We start from the raw sequence: 12351 nt of genomic DNA, 5'->3' as shown, positions 1-12351 counted from the left end.
GAGTGCTCAGGACCTCAGACTGGGGCGAAGGTCCACCTTACAACATGCCAACGCACACAGCAAACAAGCCCTAAGCACACAGCAAAGACAACGCAGGAGTGGCTTCGGGACAAGTCTCTGAATGTCCTTCAGTGGCCCAGCCAGAGACCTGAAAATAGCTTTGCAGCGATGCTCCCCATCAAACCTGACAGAGCTTGAGAAGATCTGCAGAGAAGAATGGGAGAAACTCCTCAAATACAGTTGTGCCAGGCTTGTAGCATCATACCCAAAAAGACTCGAGGCTGTAATCGCCGAAGTACTGAGTAAAGGGTCTGAATACTTATGTAAATGTGATATTCCGTATTTCTATTCTGATAAATTTGCGACGTTTTTAAAAACCTGTTTTTGCTTTGTCATTATGGGGTATTGTGTATAGATTGAAGGTTGGGGACAAACGAATCCATTTTAGATTAATGTAACAAAATGTGGAAAAATCAAGGGGTCTGAATACATTCCGAATGAACTGTAAATAAGAATTTGCATTACAACGTACACATTACAATGTCAGAAGTATTACAATGTAAACTTACTGTCTGCATATTTCAAAACATGGAATATGAGGGTGTAGTGAGATACATAATGGGCTGAATGATTCTCATCACTCATCTTGAAAAAAACGTATATTAAAAACTTGGAAATCAATCAATCCGCCATCATTAACACAATGGAAAAATCGAATGTTTTATTAATGAAATAGGATGGGCAACCGAGAAAAAACAAATTGGTACAATTTAAGGCAAAGCGGCAAACATTAATGCAGGCACTAAGGTTGGGGGTGTGAGCATGCGGGTATGAGCAGATGAGATGCAGGCACTAAGGTTGGGGGTGTGAGCATGCGGGTATGAGCAGATGAGATGCAGGCACTAAGGTTGGGGGTGTGAGCATGCGGGTATGAGCAGATGAGATGCAGGCATTGTTTGTGTTTGTCTTTAAGATGTTTTTTGTATGCTTTTGAAGTGCAAAAAAAAGGAATCTAATGAACCTCTCCAATCTTTTACAGGAATGATGTGTCAAGCTCGAAGCTCCTATTTGGACACTGAGGTGCTGTAGGGGTTTCGCTTCACACCAGTCCTCTCCCTGGATAAGGGCTTCTATGAGGTGAACTACAACAGCTTCCACAGCATCTATGAGACCAACACGCCCTGCTGTAGTGCCAAATATCTGGCAACCACCACAGCCAAAAAGGTCCACCTCGAATCAGGTCTGGTGGCACTACTAACTTCCAGTCAGTGTCATCAATGTGACAGCCACTTTTCACAGCTATTGTGTATTTTCTAAAATTAATATCTTATATTGTCACATAATTTCCCTACTCTATACCCTACCATGTGAATTAATGAATTAACGGCTCTATTCAATCTGTAGAGCTGAAAATCCGCTTTATAGTGATTAAGAATTAAAGGCAATGTTTCTGTGGTCCGGGAGACTGCATTCACGGTAAAAGCTGCATATATGTCGGCTCAATCGGAACTTAGTCTACCTTTACATTTTAACACGGATCTCCAGCGATAGGGATTGAATCCAGGCCTAAATAAATGTTCTTTAATTTCAAAATAGGACAAAGGTTTCCAGAGTGAAAAGCAATAAGATGCTATGTGCAAAGGTCACCTACAGGATAGGGAGGAATGTGTTGGAAATCTGTAGCAGTTTTATGAGAACATGGCAAAAACATGAATGTGTCCAGTTTTTTGTGGGTTAGGTAAATATTCCATCAACATCCCATCAAACATACACAGAAAATGGTTGCCATGTTATCAGAATATAAGATATTAATGTTCTAGTCATTTTAGTACTGGCCAATGATTATGAAGATGAATCTGATCCAACCATAAGTTCATACATTGTGCATCTGGCCTGAGAGGATGGAAGTTCAATATGTAGCTAGGTAGGCAAATGTTAATTAGCTGGCTAATCGTTGCCCATGAACGGAAGTTAGGCTAGCGAGCAAGCATTTTAGCCAGGTAGCCTAGGATAACAAAACTAAAAGTAAGTACTGTAAGACAACATGAAGAGAGGAGGATGGGATTGGCATTTTTCTTCAAGTAGGGTGAGTCAACATGTTTTTTCAACTTACACACACACACAAAAATCAGTACCATGGACAACCACATGATATTTATCTTATGTTGATTGGACTAAATCGTTTTTGGAATCTTTTAGTTGGCACTGTATTAGACTAAGCAGAGGTGATTTGACGATGTTGAAGTTAAAATGGTCCTGGAATGGTGGAGGCAGCTCCTGTTTCTTTGCAACTTGCGTTAACTCTCCGGTGTTCTAAATCAATAGCTTGATTGATGTTGGAAGCATTAACTTGCCTGACCATGCTGTAGGTCATGTAATGGTTTGTTACATGCAATATGCTTTGTGGACTTCACCGGACAGATGTTGCTCTCTGGTTTTGTGATGAAAAAAAATGTGGTTGAATTTATTCTGCCACTGTGTCTTCTTATTGTCTCGGCCTTAGGCTTATATATCACAGTGGCAAGGCAAATGAACTAACACTTTATAGAGACAACACCGCAATTACAACAACACACAAGTCGGAAGTTACATACACTTAGGTTGGAGTCATTAAAACTCGTTTTTCAACCACTCCACAAAAAATTTTTCTCACAAACTATAGTTTTGGCAAGTCGGTTAGGAAATCTACTTTGTGCATGACACAAGTAATTTTTCCAACAATCGTTTACAGACAGATTATTTCACTTATAATTCATTGTATCACAATTCCAGTGGGTCAGAAGTTTAAAAACACTAAGTTGACTGTGCCTTTAAACAGCTTGGAAAATTGCAGAAAATTATGTCATGGCTTTAGAAGCTTCTGATAGGCTAATTGACATCATTTGAGTCAATTGGAGGTGTACCTGTGGATGTATTTCAAGACCTACCTTCACCTCAGTGCCTCTTTGCTTGACATCATGGGAAAATCAAAAGAAATCAGCCAAGTGCTCAGAAAATAAATTGTAGACCTCCACAAGTCTGGTTCATCCTTGGGAGCAATTTCCAAACGCCTGAAGGTACCACGTTCAACTGTACAAGCAATAGTATGCAAGTATGAACACCGTGGGACCACGCAGCCGCCATACCTCACAGGAAGGAGACGCGTTCTGTCTCCTTGAGATTAATGTACTTTGGTGCGAAAAGTGCAAATCAATCCCAGAACAACAGCCAAGGACCTTGTGAAGATGCTGGAGGAAACAGGTACAAAAGTATCTATATCCACAGTAAAACGAGTCCTATATCGACATAACGTGAAAGGCTGCTCAGCAAGGAAGAAGCCACTGCTCCAAAACCGCTATAAGAAAGCTACAGTTTGCAACTGCACATGGGGACAAAGACTGTTCTTTTTGGAGAAATGTCCTCTGGTCTGATGAAACAAAAATAGAACTGTTTGGCCATAATGACCATCGTTATGTTTGAAGGAAAAGGGGGGAGGCTTGCAAGCCGAAGAACACCATCCCAACCGTGAAGCACAAGGGTGGCAGTATCATGTTAGGGGGGTGCTTTGCTGCAGGAGGGACTGGTGCACTTCACAAAATAGATAGCATCATGAGGGGAGAAAATTGTGGATATATTGAAGCAACATCTCAAGAGATCAGTGCCTTCATATGTGACCAAGTTAAAGCTTGGTCGCAAATGGATCTTCCAAATGGACAATGACCCCAAGCATACTTCCAAAGTTGTGGCAAAATGGCTTAAGGACAACAAAGTCACGGTATTGGAGTGGCCATCACAAAGCCCTGACCTCAATCCTATAGAAAATTTGTGGGCAGAACTGAAAAAGCGTGTGTGAGCAAGGAGGCCTACAAACCTGACTCAGTTACACCAGCTCTGTCAGGAGGAATGGGCCAAGATTCACCCAACTTATTGTGGGAAGATTGTGGAAGGCTACCCAAAACGTTTGACCCAAGTTAAACAATTTAAAGGCAATGCTACCAAGTACTAATTGAGCGTATGTAAACTTCTGACCCACTTGGAATGTGATGAAAGAAATAAAAGCTGAAATAAATCATTCTCTCTACTATTATTCTGACATTTCACATTCTTAAAATGAAGTGGTGATCCTAACTGACCTAAAGCAGGGGATTTTTACTCTGATTAAATCTCAGGAATTGTGAAAAACTGAGTTTAAATGTATTTGGCTAAGGTGTATGTAAAGTTCCGACTTCAACTGTAGGTTGTAATATGGCTTTTTTCTCCTGCCTTGGCTCCCCCAGTGATTTTCCCCACCCACCGCTACTGTGTGAAGAGTGCTCCTGGGACAGTCCCAAGATCCCGGATACCCATGTTAATCCCTAAAACACACTGGATGTTTATCAGATTGTGATAAAGGTGTGTAGGAAAGGATAGTCCTTTTTCAGTGTCCCAACTATCTTCCTTCACTGTGGTCCTGTGTAGCTCAGTTGGTACATTAGTCTGGATTGTGTGTTTGATTCCCGCTGGGGCCACCCATATGGAAATGTATGCTAATTTTATTCCACAGCTGTCAGCCAATCAGCATTCAGGGCTCGAACCACCCAGTTTATAATATATTATATACAATTGTATCATTCACTTGTGCACTACTCTTAGTGTTGCATTGGTCAGGAGTGAGGGTGTAGGTATACAACAGCACCAGAGTCCTCTAGTCGCTTCAGAGCTTTCACCTCATGGGAGAGGTTGTGGTACGAATTCTGTCAGGAAGAGGAGAAATTAAAAAATCTATTGATTTTCAAATATGTTAACACACCATGCAAAGTTGTTTGAAATTGTTCATGACAACAGAACGCCAAAGTCACTCCTCTGTATCAATACATTTCATTTTATGTGTCTCCACATATCATATTCAATGTTATTCATATGTGACTTTGCATAGTGTTTTAGACAAGACAACTGATTGTTGATAGTCCAAGGGCTACATCCCAATTATCTTTCCTTCCTCCCAAAGTGTGCTCTCTTTCACTTGCTTTCACTGATTTGAAAGGAAATGACTGGTTTACAGAATGTGGTGGAAACTCCCTCTGGCCCATGCATCCACCAATCCAATGCTTTTAGATTTGTGGGAAGTAGTGAATGAGTGTACACTTCAGAAGAATGTAGATATTGTTGAAGCACCCCATTTCAATTTCCTCCCTCACCTTCATAGACTTCATGGTGTCATAGCCATAGTAGTGAATGGGGTGCTTCAGGTCTTTAGACTCTGGGTAGCCAAATCCAGCGATGTGGATCACGTCACAGTAGTTAAGGGCCACGTAGATGGCCAGAATGCCAGTTGTAGGGTGCGCTGGGATCTGTGAGGACAAACGCAAGAGACACATTAGAGATATTATATTTTATTTCACCAGGAGGTGGAAGCACTAGTGGGTAAAAATAACAATGAAAGACGATCAGTCTTCTCCATCACTACAACATCAGTTTTAATATAATAATAATATGATATACACCATTTAGAAACGCTTTTATCCAAAGTGATTTGCAGTCATGGGTGCACACATTTTACATATGGGTGGCCCCAGGTATCGAATCCACAATCCTGGCACTGCAAGCGCCATCGTCTACCAACTGAGCGATAATGCCTAAACACTGTACATACTTACGCCCGGTTTCACACACACAGGTGAAGCCTAGTCCTGGATTAAAAAAATTATCCATTAAAAATACTTTTTAGTCCAGAACTACACTTAAATGGACCTTAGTGTATATACCGTACTATACAGTACCATTTAACTGTACCATATGAGTTACCATCTAACTCATTAGGTACAATCTAACTCATTGTTACTAACTAAATCATTTGGTCCCAACTAACTCATTTGGTACCATCTAACTCATTTGGTACCATCTAATAAATGTTCTTTTTGTGTGTGTGTGTGTGTGTGTGTGGTGGGGGGGTAGATCACCTTTAATATTGCAGATATATTGTAGGTTCTATGAATTTAATTGTTTGCATAATTTCTAATCCCCTTTATTTTAATTTTCTTTATACTTTTTCCCTCCTACCCTAACATCCCTATCCTGATTGGAGTAAACTAACGAACAGCAATACTGCTACTTACAGCTATTTTCGCTCACATCTACGGTACCTGTAGTTAAATAATTATACGTATATTCCAAATATTCTCTTTCTTCAAGTGCTGGATTTAATCTCACAGCGGCCAATCCCCCAATCATTCTGATTTTAACTCAATCCCTCCAATGTCCACAGATTAACCCATCTTTCCAAGTATAATGCTATTTCCTTTTGCAATACATCCCTCCATTTTACTATGATGTCTTATGAGGGTCCAGAACCTCCCTATTTATTACATTTCTACTGATATTGCCCTAAAAATAAATACCTTACCCCAGAGTATAATAATATTTCCCATTAACTGATCGTGGTTTTTCAGATCCCCTAACAATGTTTGCAGGTCCATCTAAACCCTAATATTTTGACATAACAACCGTACCTGGACCTGACTCCAAAAGCGAGCCACAAATGGACAGTACCAGAAAATATGTTCAATTGATTGTTTCCTCAAGACAGTCAGTCTTGAGGAAACAATCAATTGAACACATCAATGCCTTATATATTGAGCATTATTTTTGTAGCAAGTATTTTATATAATAGCTTTAAATTGAAACGAACGGATTGTTTGTATTATACTGTATGTCAGTTCATAGACCCGATGCCAAGGTATTGTGAAATCAAGAATGGTATTGCTGTCAAAACTTTTTGACTTTAAGCCATCATTTTTGGTGGATTTATAGTAACAATTTTAAGCCATTTATGATTCAATGGTGGTGATGGTTGGTGGTTTGAAGATATCCCTCTAGTGGTGTGGGGGCTGTGCTTTGGCAAAGTGGGTGGGGTTATATCCTGCCTGGTTGGGGCCACAGTGTCTCCCGACCCCTCCTGTCTCAGCCTCCAGTATTTATGCTGCAATAGTTTGTGTTGGGGGGCTAGGATCTGTCTGTTATATCTGGAGTATTTGTCCTGTCTTATCCGCTGTCCTGTGTGAATTAAAGTATGCTCCCTCTAATTCTCACTCTCTCCCTCCCCTCCCGGATGACCTGAGCCCTTGGACCAAGCCTCAGGACTACCTGGCTTGATGACTCCTTGCTGTCCTCAGTCCACCTGGTCGTACTGCGGCTCAGGTTTTCAACTGTTCTGCCTGCGGCTATGGAACCCTGATCTGTTCACCAGACGTGCTACCTTGTCCCGGACCTGCTGTTTTTGACTCTCTCTACCGCACCTGCGTGCTCTAACTCTGACTGCTTGGCTATGAAAAGGCAACTGACATTTACTCCTGAGGCGCTGACCTGTTGCACCCTTTACAACCACTGTGATTATTATTATTATTATTTGACCCTGCTGGTCATCTATGAACGTTTGAACATCTTGGCCATGTACTGTTATAATCTCAACCCGACACAGCCAGAAGAGGACTGGCCACACCTCAGAGCCTGGTTCCTCTCTAGGTTCCTGCCTTTCTATGGAGTTTTTCCTAGCCATCTTGCTTCTACATCTGGATTTCTTGCTGATGGGGTTTTAGGCTGGCTTCCTGTATAGCACTTTGTGTCATCTGTTGATCTAAAAAAGGCTTGATTGGGTGGCAGACAGACCGATTCTTTAATTTCTTCTTTACTTCATCTTTAAGTCATTGTCTCTTCCAATTTTGTGGCAGAGCCATGGTGAGTTGGTTCTAATTTTGTATTGAGTATACACCTCCATACACTGTTGTTAAATGCTTGTGTGACAATGTTACCGTTCTTGTTTACAATGTCCTTCATAAATATTATACCCCTCTTGTAGTTTTTCCCAATAAATATATATTTTTCTCTATCAGTACATTGTGGAGTTTAGAGTTTATATTATTTGCTGTAATATTAGATCTTCCTTTTCTGGAGGATGAAATTGTAGCCAACTCTGTAAGACTTCATTTAAAAAGGAAGATACTTTAAAGAGGGACCCATTGTCAAGGTTTTAATCTGCAAAAAGGCAGGCCCACTCTTAAACATAGGATGGGGCTCTCTTAGTAGCTTGCTAGAAAACCAGTTTGGATTTAGATACAATTTCGGTAAAATCGAGGTTTTAAGGGGGAGATTTTATGCCTTAATATTTAATTGTTTTAAACCTCCAAACTCAAATATGCTTGTATAACGTTATCTGGTTTTCCATTCCAAATAAAGTGAAATATGTTTTTCTTCACATGATTTGAAAAAGGATTCTCCTGGAGTCGGTAGAGCTATGAATAAATACACTATATATACAAAAGTATGTGTGGTTTCTGCCAAAAAAATGTGGATTCAACTATTTCAGCCACACCTGTTGCTGAAAGGTGTATACAGTTCAGCACACAGCCATGCAATGTCCATAGACAAACATTGGCAGTAGAATGTCCTTACTGAAGAGCTCACTGACTTTCAAAGTGGCACCGTCATTTTTTTATTTTACCTTTATTTAACCAGATAGGCTTGTTGAGAACAAGTTCTCATTTACAACTGTGACCTGGCCAAGATTAAGCAGAGCAGTTCGACACATACAACACACACAACACACAAAAAAGTATTTAGTCAGCCACCAATTGTGCAAGTTCTCCCACTTAAAAAGATGAGAGAGGCCTGTAATTTTCATCATAGGTACACTTCAACTATGACAGACAAAATTAGAAAAAAAAATCCAGAAAATCACATTGTAGGATTTTTAATGAATTCATTTGCAAATTATTGTGGAAAATAAGTATTTGGTCACCTACAAACAAGCAAGATTTCTAGCTCTCACAGACCTGCACTTCTTCTTTAACTTATTCGATATAGGGGGCGCTCTTTTAATTTTGGATAAAAAAACGTTCCCGTTTTAAACAAGATATTTTGTCACAAAAAGATGCTCGAATATGCATATAATTGACAGCTTTGGAAAGAAAACACTCTGACGTTTCCAAAACTGCAAAGATATTGTCTGTGAGTGCCAAGGAACTAATGCCTCAGGCGAAACCAAGATGACATTTCATACAGGAAGTGCCCCAGATTTTGAATGCGCTGTGTTCCAACGACTTTCTGTCGTTTCCCCAAGGTGTCTGCAGCATTGTGACGTATTTGTAGGCATATCATTGGAAGATTGACCATAAGAGACTACATTTACCAGGTGCCCGCTTGGTGTCCTCCGTCGAAATTATTGCGTAATCTCCAGCTGCGTGCATTATTCCATTTGGTTAAGAGGAGAAACCAAACTGCCACGAATGATTTATCATCGAATAGATATGTGAAAAACACCTTGCGGATTGATTCTAAACAAGGTTTGCCATGTTTCTGTCGATATTATGGAGTTAATTTGGAAAAAAGTTTGGCATTGTAATGACTGAATTTTCTGTTTTTTTTCTTAGCCAAACGTGATGAACAAAACGGAGCGATTTCTCCTACACAAATAATATTTTGGGAAAAACTAACTGAGAGTCTCCTCATTGAAAACATCCAAAGTTCTTCAAAGGTAAATTATTTCATTTGAATGCTTTTCTTGTTTTTGTGAAAATGTTGCCTGCTGAATGCTAGGCTTAATGCTATGCTAGCTATCAATACTCTTACACAAATACTTGTGTAGCTATGGTTGAAAAGCATATTTTGAAAATCTGAGATGACAGTGTTGTTAACAAAAGGCTAAGCTTGTGAGCCAATATATTTATTTCATTTGCGATTTTCATGAATAGTTAACGTTGCGTTATGGTAATGAGCTTGAGGCTATGAATACGCTCCCGGATACGGGATTGCTCGACGCAAGAAGTTAATAGGCTCCTCTGTCCTCCACTCGTTACCTGTATTAATGGCACCTGTTTGAACTTGTTATCAGTATAAAAGACACCTGTCCACAACCTCAAACAGTCACACTCCAAACTCCACTACGGCCAAGACCAAAGAGCTGTCAAAGGACATCAGAAACAAAATTGTAGACCTGCACCAGGCTGGGAAGACTGAATCTGCAATAGGTAAGCACCTTGGTTTGAAGAAATCAACTGTGGGAGCAATTATTAGGAAATGGAAGACATATAAGACCACTGATAATCTCCCTCGATCTGGGGCTCCACGCAAGAACTCACCCCGAGGGGTCAAAATGATCACAAGAACGGAGAGCAAAAATCCCAGAACCACACAGGGGGACCTAGTGAATGACATGCAGAGAGCTGGGACCAAAGTAACAAAGCCTACCATCAGTAACACACTACGCCGCCAGGGACTCAAATCCTGCAGTGCCAGACGTGTCCCCCTGCTTAAGCCAGTACATGTCCAGGCCCGTCTGAAGCTAGAGAGCATTTGGATGATCCAGAAGAAGATTGGGAGAATGTCATATGGTCAGATGAAACCAAAATATAAGTTTTTGGTAAAAACTCAACTCGTTGTGTTTGGAGGACAAAGAATGCTGAGTTGCATCCAAAGAACACCATACCTACTGTGAAAGCATGGGAGTGGAAACATCATGCTTTGGGGCTGTTTTTCTGCAAAGAAACCAGGATGACTGATCCGTGTAAAGGAAAGAATGAATGGGGCCATGTATCGTGAAATTTTGAGTGAAAACCTCCTTCCATCAGCAAGGGCATTGAAGATGAAACGTGGCTGGGTCTTTCAGCATGACAATGATCCCAAACACACCGCCGGGCAACGAAGGAGTGGCTTCGTAAGAAGCATTTCAAGGTCCTGGAGTGGCCTAGCCAGTCTCCAGATCTCAACCCCATAGAAAATCTTTGGAGGGAGTTGAAATTCTGTGTTGCCCAGCAACAGCCCCAAAACATCACTGCTCTAGAGGAGATCTGGAGGAATGGGCCAAAATACCAGCAACAGGGTGTGAAAACCTTGTGAAGACTTACAGAAAACGTTTGACCTCTGTCATTGCCAACAAAGGGTATATAACAAAGTATTGAGATAAACTTTTGTTATTGACCAAATACTTATTTTCCACCATAATTTGCAAATAAATTCATAAAAAATCCTACAATGTGATTTTCTGGATGTTTTTTCTCATTCTGTCTGTTATAGTTAAAGTGTACCTATGATGAAAATTACAGGCCTCTCTCATCTTTTTAAGTGGGAGAATTTGCACAATTGGTGGCTGACTAAATACTTTTTTGCCGCACTGTAGTTACACATGGAATAAACAAACATACAGTCAATAATAAAGTAGACAATGTCTATATACAGTGTGTGCAAATGAGTTAAGATAAGGGAGGTAAGGCACTAAATAGGCCATGCATGGTGGCGAAGAAATTACAATATACCAATTAAACACTGGAGTGATAGACGTGCAGAAGATGAATGTGCAAGTAGAGATACTGGTGTTCAAAGGAGCGAGATCAATAAATAAATACAGTATGGGGATGCCACCTGTCATAGGATGCCACCTTTCCCACAAGTCCGTTTGTAAAAGTTATGCCCTGCTAGAGCTGCCCCTGTCACCTGTAAGGGCTGTTATTGTGAAGTGGAAATGTCTAGGAGCAACAACGGCTCAGTGGCGAAAGGGTAGGTCACACAAGCTCACAGAACAGGACTGTGCTGAAGCACGTAGGGAGAAAAAAAAGGTCTGTTCTCGGTTAAAACACTCACTACCGAGTTCCAAACTGCCTCTGGAAGCAACATCAGCACAATAACTGTTAGTCGGGAGCTTAATGAAATGGGTTTCCATGGCCGAGCAGCAGCACACAATCCTAAAATCACCATGTGCAATGCCAAGCGTCGGCTGGAGTGGTGTAAAGCTCGGCGCCATGGAACTCTGGAGCAGTGGAAAAGCGTTCTCTGGGGTCATGAATCACACTTCACCATCTGGCAGTCCCACGGATGAATCGGAGTTTAGAGGATGCCAGGCCAGGAGAACGTAATATACCCAAATGCATAGTGCCAACTGTAAAGTTTGGTGGAGGAGGAATAATGGTCTGGGGCTGTCTTTCATTGTTCAGGCTAGGCCCCATAGTTCCAGTAAAAGGAAACCTTAAAACTACAGCCTACAATTACATTATAGATGATTCTGTGCTTCCAACTTTGTGGCAACAGTTTGGGGAAGGACCTTTCCTGTTTCAGCATGACAATGTCCCCATGCACAAAGCGAGGTCTCTACATAAATGGTTTGTTGAGATTGGTGTGGAAGAACTTGACTGGCCTGCACAGAGCCCTGACCTCAATCCCATTGAACACCTTTACGATGGATTGGAACGCTGACTGCGAGCAAGGCCTAATCGCCTAACATCAGTGCCTGACCTCACTAATGCTCTTGTGGCTGAATGGAAGTAAGTCCCAGTAGCAATGTTCCAACAGCTAGTGGAAATCTTTCCAGAAGATTGGAGGCTGTTATAGCAGCAATTGTGGGACCAA

At 41.0% G+C, this 12351-nt stretch overlaps 1 protein-coding gene across 12 annotated transcripts in view; it reads right to left on the bottom strand.

Annotated features, from left to right (window-relative positions):
• Window positions 1-698: 698 nt before the first annotated feature.
• Window positions 699-12351, bottom strand: part of LOC109872464 (CMP-N-acetylneuraminate-beta-galactosamide-alpha-2,3-sialyltransferase 4) — a 44704-nt gene continuing 33051 nt past the window's right edge. For all 12 annotated transcript variants that reach the window (XM_031807481.1, XM_020463683.2, XM_020463682.2 and 9 more), the window contains 2 exons: window positions 5157-5309; window positions 699-4712 (listed from right to left, as the gene is read on the bottom strand). In XM_031807481.1, coding sequence (XP_031663341.1) covers window positions 4623-4712; window positions 5157-5309 — 243 coding nt within the window. In that variant the 3' untranslated portion in view covers window positions 699-4622. The remainder of the gene's footprint in view (window positions 4713-5156; window positions 5310-12351) is intronic.

The sequence above is a fragment of the Oncorhynchus kisutch genome, linkage group LG28 (genome assembly GCF_002021735.2).
Source record: "Oncorhynchus kisutch isolate 150728-3 linkage group LG28, Okis_V2, whole genome shotgun sequence".
Classification (NCBI taxonomy): Eukaryota; Metazoa; Chordata; class Actinopteri; order Salmoniformes; family Salmonidae; genus Oncorhynchus; species Oncorhynchus kisutch.
This window is presented reverse-complemented; position numbering and strand designations above follow the sequence as displayed.